This window comes from Channa argus, chromosome 20, assembly GCF_033026475.1.
Source record: "Channa argus isolate prfri chromosome 20, Channa argus male v1.0, whole genome shotgun sequence".
In the NCBI taxonomy this organism is placed as follows: Eukaryota; Metazoa; Chordata; class Actinopteri; order Anabantiformes; family Channidae; genus Channa; species Channa argus.
Genome location: NC_090216.1, coordinates 8,068,979 through 8,086,463, shown reverse-complemented (window position 1 = coordinate 8,086,463; position 17,485 = coordinate 8,068,979). Strand labels below are relative to the sequence as shown.

Here is a 17,485-nt window from a genome sequence, read left to right as displayed (position 1 = left end):
ATTAATATATCTGTTAATGAGAACTGAGCTATTTTACTTTTCAAACAATTTAAAAAGTAAGTTTTAAGCTAATTCTTTTGTATTTAAGTTACATTTTAAATCTAGGACTTCTATTTATTCACTGCTGTATTCATACTTTTACTACAGTCAATGCTTTTATGCAGCAGTGCCAAACTAAAACACTAGATGGCAGCAGGTGACTTATGGTCAGGTATGTGCACAACATCAGTACGCTACAATCTAATAATCATGTATTCAAATAATTTTTTGCATAAAACCCGATAGTCAGTGAAGGTATCCCATTGGTGTTTTTTGGCCCCGTGATGTTTGTGGTTTCATATTTCCAATTTTAATATTTGTTGTTTTATTGCTGTGTATAATGTGGAAATAATGCCTAAACTCAAAACTTTCTCAAGAAAATCACCAGTAAGTGGTGCGTTTACGTACAACTATCTAAAAACGCCAATTCTATTATAATTGAAGGTTGATGTTAAAGATGCGTTAAAAGTGATTTGTGAAAGGCGGAGCAAGAAGTGTTTTTCATAATTTAGTATACCATTAATCAATAAGGACACTGAAATATTGCATCTTTTTAAAAACAGATTCAGCAAAAGCCGAATGTCAGTAAGTGAAGTAACAACAAAAAGCTTCCATGACAGGTTTCTCTCAGATGTGTCCTCCCAGCAGTAAACATGTAAAGAAAAAGTCAGCTGAAACATGCAAATTCCTGCAGGACTTCCTATTCGCTGGGCCGAGGCCATTGTCGGAGCGCAGCGTCAACCTTCCCACTCCATTCAGGATTTTGAGCTTCAGACTTCCACTGTGCGCACCCCCCATTGACTGGTTTCCCGTTGCTGGAGTCCTTCAGGGCTCCCCGGGTGAGCACAGGAATCGCAGGGGGGAATGACTGCAAGAAGTGCGGTGATCCAGAAACTTTAGGGGTTCTGACGATCCAAGAGGCGCGGTCCTCTTTAAACAATATGATGTCCGCTATAGAAACTGCTACCCCTGTGTGCCAACCTGCGCAGCTGCTCAACTGGGTCTACATGTCTTTGCAGGACAGCCAGAGCGGCGGTATTGACGGGTCCAAAGCAGAGTCGGACTCTCAGGACAGCTTCAAACGCAGCGCAGATCTGAGCTCCAACTATCTCAACAACTTCTTCCATCTGAGGAGTGAGGTAGAATTCATAAAAAGTTAACACTTTGCGTGGCAGAATACAACATGCATGCTTTGTTAAAACTTGAATCCGCAGATTCACTTTTTTTCCTGCAAATCTGAATATTGTATTTGCATTTTTGACTTTTTAAATTTCAAATACACTAAACATCACCTGCATGTCTTCTTTGAGCTGCTGTGAGGTGGTGAGTAGTACAGTATATGAATATGTGTTTTGCACACTGGTATAGTGTCTGAGTGTGTTCGGACTGTTCTGGTGTCAGTGGACAGCTGGTGGAGGAATGGCAGGTTAAGAAAATGTCAGAGCTCACTGTGGCCACAGCATTGGAGTGTTTACTCAGTGGGGCTTGCTGTTGCGTAAGTTAATGCTGACCCATCCAGGAAATATAGAAACATTACAGAAGTGAGTTTGGTTCAAACAGAGTCATGCTTCTTTAATGCAACAATTCAAAAGACATGCAGCTGCAAACATGCCACAGATGTGCAGTGGCTTAATGCAGAACATTAGTCCAACGTCGATTGCATGTGATCACAGTCCTCGTTCTGTGATGTCTTTAGAGGAAACAGCCAGTGTCCGCAGCCTGTTCATGTTTGCTCCGCGGTGCCTTATAGCACCCGTCTCCTCCAGAGACACAATGATGCTAATTGTGCCTTGCCAATAGTACACGTTGGAAGAATGGATGACAAAGGCATTTTGTTTGGATGTGGAAATGGGACACTATTGGCCTTACAGAGGAAATGCCTTAAAGACAGCACATCTGCAGTAAGGAAACAATGTCTGCTACTGTCAAAGAGACAAGCAGGAGAATCAATCAGGGTGATGGATTGACATGCCAGCTAAAACGCCCGGGTCATGGTAGAGTCGCAGCAATGTTCAGCTCTGAAGTGGTGAATTGACGATTATTAGACGAATAAAAAGTTTACCTACCCAGAATATTGTAAAAATGTGGTTTTATGTTTGTGGGGTTATTTGGACAAAAACAAAGCTTTGAGCTTTGACGGGCAAACAGTTTGTTACTAGTTTTGGACATTTTACATTACAGAAGACATTGGGAGTCATTAAGTTGCACTGAATTAATTAAAATAATTACTGAAGTTTGGTGTGTGAAGGCATATTTCAACCTTTAAATCTGCATGGTGATTTATCATCTTGGTGTATTTTTCTTCAACAGGCCTTGAACAATAATTTCTACAAGAGCTCCCCCCCGCCCCACGTGTCCCTCAGTAATATCGTGGATGGCCTAAGCTCCCTGGCAGACCATTTCTCAGGCCTCTCACTGTCCTTGGAGACACGCAAACCCAGCAAGAGGCCCCCGCCCAACTACCTGTGCCACCTTTGCTTCAACAAGGGACACTACATCAAAGACTGCCCTCAGGTGAGCGAGTGATTGATGCTATGTATCAGATGCAGGAAAGGTGCAGGAAACAGCTGTTCTATGTGTGGGCCATTTCAGCCGTCTATCCAATGCATTAATGCATTTGATTTGAAGCTCATATTAAATCCTGTCTGAGATAGAGAAATTCATAAAGTGAATACAATGATATTTGACCTGCTCTAAAGACCAGGTCAGCTCTCCATGCTTCATCACAGTTTCAAGCATACATTCACCCTTTTTCAATAATGTGGTATTAAAAGTATAAATTCCAAGTTTGAATATCATGTTTGTATGAGTTCCCAGCACATATTTAGATGTTGGATGTGCCACCGCAGTTTGGTAATGAGCAGCAGATGCCAGATTGGATCTCAGAACTGGCTTAATGAAAGATGATAGGTTTCTCTGTGGAACCAGGCCTGACCTCTACTCCAAACACGAAAGAACTATCAGCAGTGCTTTATGTGCAGCTGCGGTTCCCCATTAATCATGTTCAGAGGAAAATGCATGACATTTGTTAGGTGTAATAGAAATAATGAAATGACTGATGGACAGCATGTGTACAAGTCACAGGGCAGCAAAAGGAAAAGTTCTAATAGTTGATGGGCACTTTAAGCACAAAGCTTAAACACTCTTAATAGTTTTATAGCACAAGAGACTAGATTAAGAAAAGGGAAGTTGTTCATAGTATTTTAGTGTGTTAAACAAGGGGAGGGGCTGTTACATTTCTGAACACCAGCTGTGGATCTTAAAGCCATAGTCGGCATTTTTAGAGATGTTTTCTTTCTAGCTGGGAGTTAGAGGAGATTGCTAACACTCACATATGTACGGTAATTAGTCGGAATACAGGGTGAAACAACTAGTTCAACACCCGCCCACTTTCATGTAAATTAACAAGATTTTATTTTTATTTCTGAGCTTTGTAGGTGCTGCTAGGTGGATTTAAATCACTCTTTTGTTGTCTCAAAAAAAAAAAAAATTCCATCACCTCTATGTCAGCAAAGAGGAGACTGATGCAGCTAAGGAGGGAACGAAAGTAGTGGAGGAATGTGGGAAATCCAGAGAAACTAATTTGCAGTGAGCTTATAGCTGGTAGCTTTTTCAAATCTGTGCACACCTGGCAATGACTGCAAATGACAATGACAATGGCAATGGCTCCTCTACCAGAGGCCTGGGAGCTTGAGGGTCCTGCGTAGTATCTTAGCTGTTCCTACGACTGCACAGTTCTGGACTGAGATCTCAGATGTTGTTCCTGGTATCTGCTGGAGCCAATCTCCCAGTCTGGGGGTCACAGCCCCCAGTATTCCCATTACCACTGGTACCGCTTGGGCCACATCTTTTCTAACTCCTCTTTTAGCTCTTGGTATTTCTCGAGCTTCTCGTGTTCCTTCTTCCTGATGTTGCTATCGCTTGGGATTGGTACGTCCAACACTACAGCTTTGTTCTTCTGTTTGTCCACAACAACAACAATGTCAAGTTGGTTGGCCATTAGCGGTTTGTCAGTGTGTATCTGGAAGTCCCACAGGATCTTAGCTCTGTCATTCTCCACCACCTTTGGAGGTGTGACCCATTTTGACTTTGGGACTTGCAGCCTGTGATCGGCACAGATGTTTCGGTACACTATGTCAGCCACTTGGTTCTGGCGTTCCATGTATTCCCTGCCTGCCCTGCTAGCATTTTGCACCACGCTGTTATGTGCTGGATTCTCTCAGGGGCATCTTTGCACAGCCTGCACCTGGAGCATTTCTGGGCTTCTATAGCTGTACTGGGGTTGCAGTGAACAGTATTCAATGTCGGATGAGAGAAGAAGCACAACCAGTAACAATCTGTCTCTGCGTTAAATATGGGCCATGTCAACTGTAACTGTCTCTTTGATGAAGAAAAACATGGTCCTTTAGTGAAAGCTGATGATGATGAAAAAGGAAAAGTTGTAGTCCTACTAACATATAATATATAGTATCCATGCTGGGTTTAGTATGTCAGTGGTGAACATTCTGTTAACAGCATAGCGGGGAGTTGGGCTTCTTGCTTCATCTGGGGGTTAAGACATCTATGGATGGATCTGAGATATTTACGATCATTTTTTTTTGGCCACGCCTCTTAAAATGTGAACAATCTGGAAATCATTTCTGCTGGCTGTCCGTCGCTCTCAATCATCTTCAGAGAGATGATGTCAGATTTTATCACATGTTGCTAATATTTCAGATCTAAAGCGACGATTACAGAGCTGTCATCCTGACAAAAGGCCTCCTCAATTGAAGCTGAGCTGCATGTTTTTCTGAAGCCATAACTAATGAACAAACTGCTTTTTGTTCTTGTTAGCTGGAATCTGAAGCATTTGTAGCTCTGGACAACAGAAATACTGTAAATACTTCTGATACCCTTTTGGTGTTATTGTTTAATGAGTTGCAGAAAAAATACTCTAATTTTAACTTGTTAATATCTTCATTTAATTAACCTACTTGTAAGTTCAGCCAATTACGAAGCTTCAACTGTCAAGTGAAGAGCTAAGTGACAGTGTGCAGGCAGTAAATGGGAACATAGAGGGAAGGACCGGGGCTAAATAAGGAGCATTGTTCCTCCAACGGGGCTGTGGAACCAAAGGTCAGGAAGTCAGAAAGTATTGCTCACTCAGCTTTGCTTGGCTGCAGCCATCTCCATAGCTCTATCTGTCTATATGTGCACATGAGCCACTAAAGGTTCAGAGAGCATCTGCTCAGAGATGTCTGTATCCACAGGATGTTGTTGGAAACATTGAGTTGCACAGGAAGTGTGTGAAAGTCTTTACTGTTGCAGTGTAATCATGTTTGAATGGTGGGAAGAAGTCAAATTACTTTGGAAAGAGGAACTTTTGATAACTGCGGTGCTTACAGATTGAATTACTTCATTTGTATTTGATCTTTAAAGGCATTTTGCAAATACAAATTCTTGATTGTATTATTAATTGATACTGTTAATAGGTTTAAAATTAGAATACAGAAATTGCAATGATATCAATCTTGTCATCTTAACCTTGGTAAGAAAGCAAATGTAAAAGTGATTTCTTTATCAGTGAATACAAATCCTTAAGAATGAATATTTACTAAAGATTGATTTATTACTGATAAGGGAGGGAAAATATTATGCTTCCAGCCTTTCTGATAAGCTAACAGTCGGCTGACTGTACTTTTATAATAATCACACATATATTAGAGTCATATCGTTGGATGCATTATCGAGGGAAGAACCATTTTTGAGCAGTAATACATTTCAAATGAAAGGTTTCAGACTTTTAGCAATGTAATTCTACTTTTGAATCACTGCTACAAAACTTTGTTCAAATACACATAATTACACCAGAGAACCTTTTGGATGGGTTTTGGACTGGTTCCTATCCAGGTGATGCCACATAGTTTGTATAACACAGTATAATCAGACAACACTGTCTGGTTATCCTGTTGCTTTGTTCCTTTTATTTTAACTGCTGATAAGCCTCCTATCCATCCTCACTTTGCTGCCTGTTGTTTTTGGCCTGATCATCTGCAGAGGAGGATGAGCCACATAGAGTAAACCCTGGAATGTTGGGTGGATTTGCTTTTGATCAAACGCCCTGTGATAAACAGTTGCTGTCATCTGGTTATAGTATGAATAGGAAAATAATGCTGCTGAGATTTTGTGCAGGAGCATATTTTCAATAGAAAATCACTTCCTTTATTAAGATTTGGTTACAAGAAAATTGGGTGTGTGTGTGTGTATGCGTGTGCATGTGTGTGCGTGTGTATGCGTTTGCATGTGTGTGTGTGTGTGTTTACAGAAATCCCACTGTTTCATCTCCTAATGCAGTCGAACCACTTGACTGAAATATCTTGGTATATTATTCTTAATATCTAAACAAAACGATGGGATTTGAAGGCACTATACTATATATTTAGATTTATGGTTTCTACAGATTTTAGGGGCCAAAGCAACATTTCTGTTTCAGGGGCAAAATATCAAGTTATGGATTTGGTGGCACTATCCCAAATTTGGGAATTGAGGAAAAACAACATTGGGTCTGCAACACACTAACGTATCAGTACAATTGAGATTATGAAATCTAAATCAAGAGAGTTACACAAATGTTAATGCTGTAAAAAAGTCTGGGATTTGAGAAACTAAAATAAACAGGAGGGATGTAAGACCAAATTCAGGGGAATTCAACTACATTTGGGGACTCTTTGCTCATTAATTATTTCCAGCATTTCCAGCTGCTCCCTTCAACACCATCTAGATTTTCTTCATTTTGTAACAAGTGTGCCATTCTGCCTGCAGCACGATAGTCATTGTGCGTCTTGTCTCAATGTGCCTTATTTGTACGTTTTGTCAAATAGCCTTGTGCTTTTCTGTACTTCAGTGTAAATTGGTTGTGTTCATTTGTGTCAATATTATTTAACCCTCTACATCAAATATATTTAAGTCATCTCATCTTCTAAATGGCCCACTACAATAAACAATAATTTTTGCATTTAAACATTTCCCTGAGGACAGCCCAGTTTATAAATCCAATATTTTTTCCCTCCCTTGACAAACAGTTTCATTTCATTTCCATTTATGTGTTGGCTAATTAAAGGGCTCCTGGGATACTGAGAATTCCCCCAACAGAACAACCCACCCTCCCAACAATCACTACTCACACACACTGAATTTCACTCAGTTGTGTTTCAAACTGTTTGGATATATCTTGTTTGTCAGCCAGCCCACCTGCTCCTCTCATTTACTCACTGTGAAACATAATCCTAGTTTACAGCTGTACTGTAAATGTCATCAACTTGACCACAGCCAGGACTCAGTCAGACTTAGATGAAACTGTGTGTGTATTGGTAGATGATCCTTCTCCTACAAAAGCAGCACTGTTGATGAAATAGATGCTGAGGAGTATAATGCCTGTGAATTTGTGTGTGGGAATTACTCCGCTATTTTAAAGGCTCTGAACAATGGGCCTGATGGAAGATGGAAAATTGCTCTATGGCCACCAGTTGTTTGCATCCAACCATATTAATTTTCTGCAGAGAGGATGTAGCAGTCATCCACAAACCAAAAGGTCAGTGGTTCGATTCTTGGTTCGTCTCGGCTATGTGTCAAAGTGTCCCTGGGGAAGACACTGAACCCCAAAGTTTTCTGTATAGTGTCTGCTATTTTGGATAGAATTGTCCGCTAAGTGATTATTTGCTATTGAGAATGTTAATCTACTTAGTGTTTCAGTTTTTCGAAAGATTGCTGGGAAGGATTACATTTTCATGCTGTTGAACGAATCATTTGATATCTGGACATTTCTATAAGTAGAGCATTTGGCCTTGATACATTCTGGCAAAGAGGAAGCGCTATTGTGTAAAACAGGACATAAGTTTGCTTTCATTGGCCAGGGAGCGCCTCACATCTTGTTTCCTTGAATCACAGATCTGTGGTTTGGGCTTATGGTGAAGCCAGCAGAGAATGGGGATTTAAACCTCTGCTAAAGGCAGGAATGTTGAGTTCAGCACAAATAGCACAGCAGGAGCAACTGTGCAAGAACAAAACTGTCACGTCAATCTTGTTCCCAGGTTGGTATAAAGTAACTGTCACACTCGTCAGACCTCAAGAGAAAAATTCAAAGAGATTGCAAAAGAAGACTTTTTTTTTAACCCTCCCTTGTCCCTTGTTTTTGCAGATGTGTATTCAGTCTTTATATTTTGAGACAGTTGATTTTAAAAGATAATAGAACATATCACATCGAGACAGGAGTCTTTAAACATAGGAGACCCACTGCAGTGGATCTCAGTCTGGGCAATGTGTCGTTCTGCTTTGGTAACAGCTGGGATCCTTCCCAAAGCTGTTTGATAGAAATTAAACATAGTGAGGAAGAGCGAGCGCTGTGGGTTTGTTAGTGCGGAGTAAGAAGACCACATGGTGTCAGGATGCATGTCCCATGGGGGCATGGAAGTGGGGGGAGACTGAATGAGGGATGGAGAGAGGAGGTGGTGAGGTGGGAGGGGGGAGGGGGGGTGTTGGAGTAGTCCATTGTTCATCCTGATGATTTCCAGATGATGGCATAGGGAGGCAGCCAGTCTCCTGGGCCCCCCTCACCAGCTCAGAGGGATCTGGGCCAAGCTTATCTACTGTAGCATAAAAGTAGCTTTAGGTAACTATGTGAACTTTGGGGCTGATTTAAGACAAGTTAAGTTATGGATTTTAGGCAGGATGTTTATAAGGAATGTCATAAATTATTTTAGGATCTATTGATTCTTAAAACCAGTTTCTCGTGTGTGAAGATCTTCAATCAAATTAGAAGAACTTGCTTTGGGAGATACTCAAACATTTTGTTTTACCGTGGATTTTCATGAAAAAAATGGACAAATCCTAATGACTTTAATGATTTGCCTGGCTGTTCCTCTTCATGCTAGTCCACTGTGAGATTCACATTTGTGGTTTAGAGTGAAATTCCGCAGCGACTATTGGATGAATTGGTGGCAATCAGTTTCAATCCAGGCTGAAAGCAGAAAACATAAGCAAGTGTAAGAATTAGAGCGACTAATGTTCTCAGTCTGCAGCAGTCAGGACCTTCAAAAAGGGGAAGGAAGGAAAACCAGTGAACCTGTAGCTGGGTCATGGGTGGCAAAGGCTCACTGATGCACACGGGAGACAACTGGCCCATGAAGTCTGATAAAGAAGAATAGCTAATGTAGTTCAAATTGATGAAAAAGTGTTGCGTATGGGGCTGCGTAGCCACAGACCAGTCAGGGTCCCATGCTGGCCCATGTCCACCATGAGCATCAGCTCTAGACCAAAAAGCAATGGATGGTCTGGTCTGATGAAAAGATGTTTTCTTTTACATCATGTGGATGGTTAAGGATGTGTTTTAAACAAACTGTGTCACACATACAGGCGCATGGATTTTAAATTTTTCTCCCCTCACTCAAACTTTCCTTAAGTCTATTCATCGTTGGGTCAAAGGTGTGGTTTTCATTTGTTGGTTTTCAGTGTCATGTCTTCGATGGAACCAGTGGAAAGTCCAGAGTGTGCCGCGCCCTTTGCTGCCCTAAGGGCTCCAGACGTTAGGTAGACTTTGTTTTGCTTGTTCTGCAGACTGAAAGCTGTTTCCTCCCTCAGGAAGATGATGCTCTCTCTGGTCTCTCACTTTAGATGCTTGAGGAAAAGGGCTGCCATCAAAAGTGACCTCCCACAGTGCCTTGGGGTGGCTCAAAATGCTCCAGTGTCCTTCACAGTTAGACACTCGTTTTTTTAAAACAGATGTAGTCCTAGAAATGAATAAATGGTGAGTTAGAAGCTTTGAACCTGATGTGTTCCTGCTGTGAAATCAAAACAAGATTGGTGGTGCAGATCTAGACTTAATTTTAGCTTGGCCGACTTTTCAGCTGAGGTGTTTTTAATTTAAACCAGTCGAGATGATTTCTTTGTGATGGGTTTAAGATTGTGTCATGTTATACAAGTGCAGAGTTCATCTGGGTTTTATTTCCTCCCTGCTAAGATCTCTGCGTGCTGATTGGTGGATTGAGGCCAGCTTGGAGGGATGACGGAGAGCCTGAGGTATTTGTCCTATAGCTGAAGGCATCCACCAATGGTCCCCCCCAATAGGCTGGGGCCTCCTTTATGCTCCCTTGAGAACACCGCTGGAGGGAGAGTGTTCATTTCTAATGAGAAAGCTTACACTCCAGCTTACACTCCACTACCTAACAAATAAATTCTACTTAATACATTTCTTTTGAATAAACCACAAGGGCATTAACACTTTGTATTTGCTTCTACAGTACAAAAGGTCTGAGTGTCTACAGTATCTTTATGCATCAAAAGGCAAATTATCTGTTTTCTAACTTGTAGTGACAGAAAGCATAAATAATTTCATTCCAAAGACAAAACTACATCATAAACCCAACTCTCTTGGCCAGCAACAGGCCTATCACTTCCCGTTCTAATCACGCAGAGCTTTGAATTGGCTGCAGCCCAGAGAAAGCAAACAGGTCAGGCAGTCTCCCCCAGTAAATGGTGGGGAGATGCAAAAGTCAAAATGTTGTATAACTGAAAGTCAAAATTGGGTTGCACATGCAATGAGTAATGTAAATCCTGTTTTGTGCTATAAATGTCTGTGTAGGCTCGGCCCAAAGGTGAAGGCCTGACCCCGTATCAGGGTAAGAAGAGGTGTTTTGGTGAATACAAGTGTCCTAAATGCAAGAGGAAGTGGATGAGCGGCAACTCCTGGGCCAACATGGGACAAGAATGCATGAAGTGCCACATCAATGTTTACCCTCATAAACAGGTAACAGCTAACATCATATGTATAGTTGTATTCTCATAGGAGGCTGCTGCACTGCACACAACATGGCAGTTAACTAATTTACACTCCACTACGTCCTGTTATACTATACTTCCTCAAGTTTGAACCTCGAGGCCAAGAGCTGCTTCGCGTTTTCTCCTCGCCTCAAACTAAACAGATTAACAGTGGAAATCAAATCCAGTTTAACTGCAGAACAGGCCCGGCTACAGGTAAAATGGTTTTGTCTGTGGAATTCCTTAGCATAGATTTAACTTCCCTGTGTAGCTGCTGGCATTAAGCTGAAAAGTGTGTTAAAAAGGGTCAAATTTAGTCATATTAAGTGTGTAGTAAATTAATTAAAAATGAGTCATTTCTTTTATTTCCTTAATTGTTGTCCCACGACTCACTAAAACAAACACACAGGCCTATTAATGACTAGTGCAGGTGACAGAGGATGTTAGTAGTAACTCTGAGCCAGGTTGCATCACGTTGAAATCAGAGAGGTTATTATATTTACACTGACTAAACCTGAGAACAAACTATCTCCTGAATAGATTTGAGACTGTGGATCTGTTTATGGAACAAAGAGCCCAACACGACTTTAAAAGACCCAACAGATCTGAGATCATGTGTAATCAAAAACATTATCGGACCAATGTGTGAACCCATGTACGAAGAACAGGGCGCTGCCCTCAGTGGTTAGATTTGGGTTCAAATAGTGCCACCATGTGTCAATGGATTTATTTTCACATGTTAATGAAAGTGTAGTCAAAATAACAGTATTCTGCTTGTGGCAGAGTCAAAAGTAGAAGAACCCAACTAAAATCAGATAAAGTCTTAATTGTTTTCATTATGAATTATGTTCTATTACATTTCAGTAAATTCTTACCTACGTGCTCGGTGTTTGAACAATAAATTATGCCATAATTGTGGTGAAAAAGCACAAGTGGCTTTATTTTACTTATTTTCCAATGGCTTCTCAAGGTCATTAAAACTCCTAAATTCCCCTTAGAATCCAAAGTGGCACCTACACCAACAGTCTCTAACACTGTTTTTCCCCCCAGCACCCTTTGGAGAAGTCAGATGCAGCTGACCAGACAAAAGAGCATCTGCAAGACCTGTGTGAAAAATGCCAAGTCCTTGGCTACTCCTGCCGCCTTGTGCACTAACACACTCTTCTTGCTTTGCTTCCAAGTTTCACTATATGTTAATATCTCAAAAATACATGATAAATGTTTTTTATGTAATGCATCAGTTCATTATTAGGACATTTCCCTCTCTCACACTGTGACTCTTAATGGAAGAAGCACATTGTACTCGAGCGTTTCTACAGTATTTCTTAGGGGAGATTAGTGTTATGGATTTGCAGCCTCTTGTGTGTTTGTATGTGAACACTGAAGAATTTTACCAACTGTGAAAAAAGAAACTTTGGCTCTGTGTCCGTCTTCACTCATGTTGGAATGAAGTTCATTAGCAAAGTTTCCAGATGAAGATTCTCCTTTACATGTTTGTATATTCCAGAAATAACTTAAATATGTTCTGTATAAAATATGCAACGAGTCAACTAAGATCAATGTTCAGTATTAATGTGTATCTGCAAATATCTGTATCATCAGTACTGGAGGGTACATAATTTTTCTGTTTTGTTTATTACACCTTGTGAAGGAATGTATTGTATCAGCTAACTAACATTTATTCTTTATATGCAATGTGCCTACAATTTGTTTAAAAAATTCATTCCGAAGTTTTACAAAACTCTAAACCAATGCAATATGATGGAAATATTTTATTTCTGACAACAGAATTTACATGTTATATTCTGGCACCCAGTGCTAGAAGGGACTCACCAAAGTGCATTTTTCTGTTGTAGGTCATAATGTCTCATGTAATGTGAGGAAAAAGTATTATATTTCAATGTATCAAAGATAAAGAGGGAGTAAATTGAAGGTTAATAAAGGCTGCTTTGGAAGGTTTAGTTCAGTGAATTCAGGATAGAAAATGAATGTGTCACCAGAAATGCCCTGAATTTTACTTCTTAAGATTTGAGAAACACCATTTAATGTGCCTTCAAGTAACCAATGAAATAGATGTTGAACTCTGTTTTCTTTTGTATTAAAAAGTGTTTAAACACAGTGTGATCCTGGCTTCTGTTCTTTCATAACTAATAAAAGCAGTTTTAAACTAATCATCCTGATGGTGTGAATTTTGGGACTGGAAAAGTCCACTCAGGGCTACAGATACCATCCCACTCTAGCTTCAGCATGAGCTAATCCAGATGTTGCACATTTTTATTTCCTCACATTTAATATTTTAACATCTGGTTAGTTTTACTTTATGGATTTGGCTTCGTCTTCACATCTAACCTCTAAGTACACTGGGATACAAAACCCCCTAAAAGAAACCCTCCCCTGATAAATGAGGACACATTTTTAGAAAATGTTTTTTATTTTTGCTAATAACCCCCCACACCCACCATTTTTATTTTAGATCACTCAAATTTATGTTAATGAATTAATCGCTCTTTCAAATACTTAGCCACCTCTTTTTCCCCCTATAATACAAGTTCACATTTTACAGCATGACACAGTCAAGTGCATTATTGTTGTTCCATGAACACAACTTAAGTTGTAACAAAACCTGACACAAACGTAATCTACAGTCAAAGAGAGGTACTGTAGCACTCTGCACCATGCTTGAGGAGCAGCTTTTACTCCGACACTCACATTGAAATAACAGCAGGAGGTTAGACAAGATCCATGTCCATTGCTCACAGAGAGACTACTAGAGCTCCCCACAGTCTGTGATAGTAATCTTCTTGGAGGTTCGCCCAGACCGTGAACCGTAAGTCTCCACTTTCTTGACTACATCCATTCCCTCTTTGACACTTCCAAAGACAACATGCTTGCCATCCAGCCTAAATGAAGATGGTGAGACAGTGAGGCCATGTACGATGCACCCAACTGGGTTTGACGCATGAATTTCAGTCGGGTGATGCTACTACTTCTCCAAAGATTGTGCTATTTTTAGTCATCTTCACTTTTCTGCTTATATAGTGAAACATGACAAATATTCACTTCCACCAAGACATTTATTTTCAGGACAGTGGGGAAAGAAAAACATGCTGAAAAAACATTTTTATAATAACTCAACACTACAAATATCATAACAATAAAAAAAGCTATAACAACAAATGTTTTCAGATGTGGCAGGTTTTAAAGGCTGGGTTACATGCTTTTATTAAATATTCAGCAATGTCTCTGTGTACTGAGCAAGTATGCATCAATACAATATATGTAAACTTGTCTTGAGCTAGTTGTTCAAAGACTGTACACTCCCACAGCAAGCGCTCGGGAATTTTAACAAAATTGAGGTGTCAAAAATCATGAAATAAAAAGACCTCTGATGTGTATTAATGTGTCTGTTTATGTTCAGTTTTGTCATTGCACAGGGTCTGTAGCCTTCCAAGGAACAAATGAACACACTAAATTTAGTAAATACAGTAACTTAATCCATCCCTATAATGTCGTGTTTGCCACTACTTACCAGTCTGTCTTAGCAGTACAGATGAAGAACTGGGATCCGTTGGTGTTGGGTCCTGCATTGGCCATAGACAAGATACCTAGCATGCAACAAATTCAGTATATAAATAAAAACAACAAGACAGTGTTTTCATTTTAGCTAAACAGAGTGACATAAATAAAATGCAAGTACCCAATAGTTTCAATATAAAGTCCGTCATCTAGACAATTTAGAACCTCAGTTTTCATCCACAACTGCCCTAAACTAATTATTGACCACTTATTTAAACACTATTTGCATACTGCTGCCACCTGGTGGTAAACCGAGTAAGACGCCATCTCATGAACTGTGCGATACATGAATAAGATGTAACAAAACATCCCTACTAGTGATGCTTACATACAACCATGTGCCTAAATAAGCCATGGAACCTTTAATTAACAAGTTTTCATTGTCAGTGTGCACAGACGACGTGAAATATGCAGTAATTACCAGGACCAGTGTGCTTCAGTTTGAAGTTCTCATCAGGAAACTTCCATCCATAGATAGACTTCCCACCAGTTCCATTGTGATTAGTAAAATCACCTCCCTGAAATCACACATGACTGCAGTTACACTGTAGAGAGAGACACCAGGAAAGACACAAAAGAGAAAAGGAAGACACCTACCTGACACATGAATTGAGGGATCACTCTGTGGAAAGTGGATCCTTTGTAGCCAAAGCCATGTTCCCCGGTGCACAGTGCCCTGAAGTTTTCTGCAGGAAAGATTCTGCATCAGATTTTCTTTCTGATGACCCATGAAGACATTGATCTACCTTTGTCTTATTTTTGTTTATTCGTGGTTTCTTTTTAAAGCCACATAATGTGACCAAACTGTCGGCTTTAGGCCTACTTCACATTTGATTTAATTTAGTCTAGTTTTCAGCGGTTTGTTTAGCTTTATTTTGTCCTACATTCGAGATATTTACATCTACAGTATGACAGTACAGTAAAACCCCTTCTACAACGCCGTCTCCCACAACGACCTCAATAACAAACACAGAAGAATTATCACCTTTCAAACTGTTTAAAAACTGTGTAATTATAAGCTTTTAAAAATTAGTCATGGCAGAGCTGCTGTATTAGAATGCATTCGATTCTACAGGTGTAACCAATGAAACGGCCAGCGAGTGTATATTCATATCAAGGCATGGTGATGTATGGTTACAGGTGTTCTCATCTGTCACATGGAGAAGAGTTTAGAAACCAGATTTCTCGGTTAATCTAGCACAAGTTTAAATACAGCGCATATTTGGACTCATTACCGACACATGGCTGACAGATTTTAACTGTATGGTGACAGAAAGTTTCTCAATTTTTCTTTTTTTGCACTGTGTCTCTCTCAGTTTAATGATAGTACAAAGGGAGAAAAACAGCCGCGCTTCACAAGGACAACACGGTGAAGAGTGACTTATTTAGACTTCTGCTGGCTTCTGTGTTTCAGTTTTAATTGAACTTCAGGTGAAAGAGGAGGCATTGCTCGGTGTTAGGGCCTGAACATGCTGCCTGCAAAGGAATGCACATAAGCTCCCCTACGGGGGGCAAACAATGTGTTCATACTACGTTGCAAGTCCTTCCACAGCTTCCATGAAAACAGCTTTATTATGTCTCCTTTCAGGCAAACATAATAAGAAGACTGAATCAGCCAGCACTGTACATTTGTGTAATTTTTTATAACAATGTCAAACATTGCTTCACAAATAATGAGATTGACATTAACATTGACAATAATGACATTTTTTTAAATAAAGAAAAACAAAATAAACAATCTTAGCAGGTTTTCAATATTCTAAATCATAGGACTGTTGGGGGCATTTCCAAGGCTTTATGTCGTGTTTCTTTTTAATCTTAAAGTCTGCTTTGGCTGATTGACTGTTTTTGTTTCGCTTCCTGGCCCGAACCCTTGGTATTTGAGTTTGTTATGAGACTTTTTGAAGTCCCACTTCCTGTGCCTCAGGACGTCACAAAAACTGCACTTCAATCTCAATGCTTAACGGTTCGCAAAGCACTTGGGCGCCCAAACATTTGCACATGACAACAAACTATATACGAATGCTGGTTTATATAAAACAAAACAGTAAATGAGCATCAGCAGTTAAAAAAACAAAACAAAACAAAACCAACTCACTGAGTGCTGCCTGTTTTTCAACATATGCCAATTATGTTGAGAAGTTTAAATACTAGTTATCTGTAGAAGGCCTAGAAAACGCTTAATGTCAGATACGTGTTGCTGAGGTCTGATGCAACCAGCGTTTAGATCTAACTGAGCTGATCTAACCAAAGACTTAAACTGAAAAACAGTTACCTGCGGTTTTTGGCACAACTTCGGCGTTGAGCTGTAAAAGAAACAATAATAAAGAAATGACTCAGGTTTAATTGACAACAGGTTTTCGTTAAAACTACGAATCGACAACTCCCATGAATGTGTGTGTGTGTGTGTGTGTGTCCTGGTTCGGTCAAAGACAAACCTATTAGTCAATGTTAAAATAAAGGTCACGTAGACTGATATCTGCTCACCTCAAATGTGACTCTGCCGAGCGGCTCATTGTCCGCAGCAATGTCAAAATAAACCGTCGGGTTGTTGTTAGCAGCTATCGGGCCGTTGCTGCACAAACGTGCGGCGGTAAACGCCACAGAACATAACTTGATCCTGTTTGATAAAAGAAACATATTCAAAGCTGCAGCAGCTTCGGCTCGGTCTGTTCACTAACGAGCAAGTGTCACGCTTTTACGTGGAGGAGATCCGGAAGTTTATTTCGTCCACACCGGCATCGTCAATTCTCGCGAGAATGCGCGTCATGCGTGACAAAACAACAACCTTAATAGAAAACTACAGAGCTTCTGAACGTTCATAGACTATCACTTTTTTTTTACACTCGTGTAGTAAGGGGCAATATAATAAAAATACGACTCAGGACTAAAAATATCAAAATAATAAAATTTTCAGAACAAATCACATGAAATCAAATGTGATTCACTAGAAAGATTCGTAGAAATGCAATTTCTAGCATTGCACTTTAATATAAAAAAACAAAAACGGATAACAACTTGTATGGTTACATGCTTAACAAAAAATTTTTTTATATATTTTTTAAATTATATCTCTAGA

The 17,485-nt window shown here is 39.9% G+C and overlaps 2 protein-coding genes across 2 annotated transcripts; one reads left to right on the top strand and one right to left on the bottom strand.

Moving 5' to 3' along the window:
• Nucleotides 1–622: 622 nt before the first annotated feature.
• On the top strand, nucleotides 623–12,144 carry LOC137106073 (zinc finger CCHC domain-containing protein 24-like). The gene is made up of 4 exons (XM_067489086.1): nucleotides 623–1,178; nucleotides 2,350–2,553; nucleotides 10,655–10,819; nucleotides 11,881–12,144. Exons 1-4 carry the CDS (start codon nucleotides 981–983, stop codon nucleotides 11,983–11,985), a joined length of 672 nt encoding a protein of 223 aa, XP_067345187.1. The 5' UTR covers nucleotides 623–980; the 3' UTR covers nucleotides 11,986–12,144.
• Nucleotides 12,145–13,242: 1,098 nt separating this feature from the next.
• On the bottom strand, nucleotides 13,243–17,124 carry LOC137106074 (peptidyl-prolyl cis-trans isomerase A-like). The gene is made up of 6 exons (XM_067489088.1): nucleotides 16,894–17,124; nucleotides 16,682–16,712; nucleotides 15,004–15,092; nucleotides 14,828–14,924; nucleotides 14,360–14,435; nucleotides 13,243–13,730 (listed from the first exon to the last, which is right to left on the bottom strand). Exons 1-6 carry the CDS (start codon nucleotides 17,044–17,046, stop codon nucleotides 13,598–13,600), a joined length of 579 nt encoding a protein of 192 aa, XP_067345189.1. The 5' UTR covers nucleotides 17,047–17,124; the 3' UTR covers nucleotides 13,243–13,597.
• Between the last annotated feature and the right edge of the window lie 361 nt (nucleotides 17,125–17,485).

Coding starts and splice junctions, on each gene's coding strand:
- LOC137106073 (XM_067489086.1), top strand. CDS start 981: ATGATGTCCGCTATAGAAACTGCTACCCCTGTGTGCCAACCTGCGCAG. Junction 1,179..2,349: donor TCTTCCATCTGAGGAGTGAG/GTAGAATTCATA, acceptor TTTCTTCAACAG/GCCTTGAACAATAATTTCTA. Junction 2,554..10,654: donor ACATCAAAGACTGCCCTCAG/GTGAGCGAGTGA, acceptor ATGTCTGTGTAG/GCTCGGCCCAAAGGTGAAGG.
- LOC137106074 (XM_067489088.1), bottom strand. CDS start 17,046: ATGTTTCTTTTATCAAACAGGATCAAGTTATGTTCTGTGGCGTTTACC. Junction 15,093..16,681: donor AGTTGTGCCAAAAACCGCAG/GTAACTGTTTTT, acceptor TCTTTCCTGCAG/AAAACTTCAGGGCACTGTGC. Junction 13,731..14,359: donor TGTACTGCTAAGACAGACTG/GTAAGTAGTGGC, acceptor ATCTTCATTTAG/GCTGGATGGCAAGCATGTTG.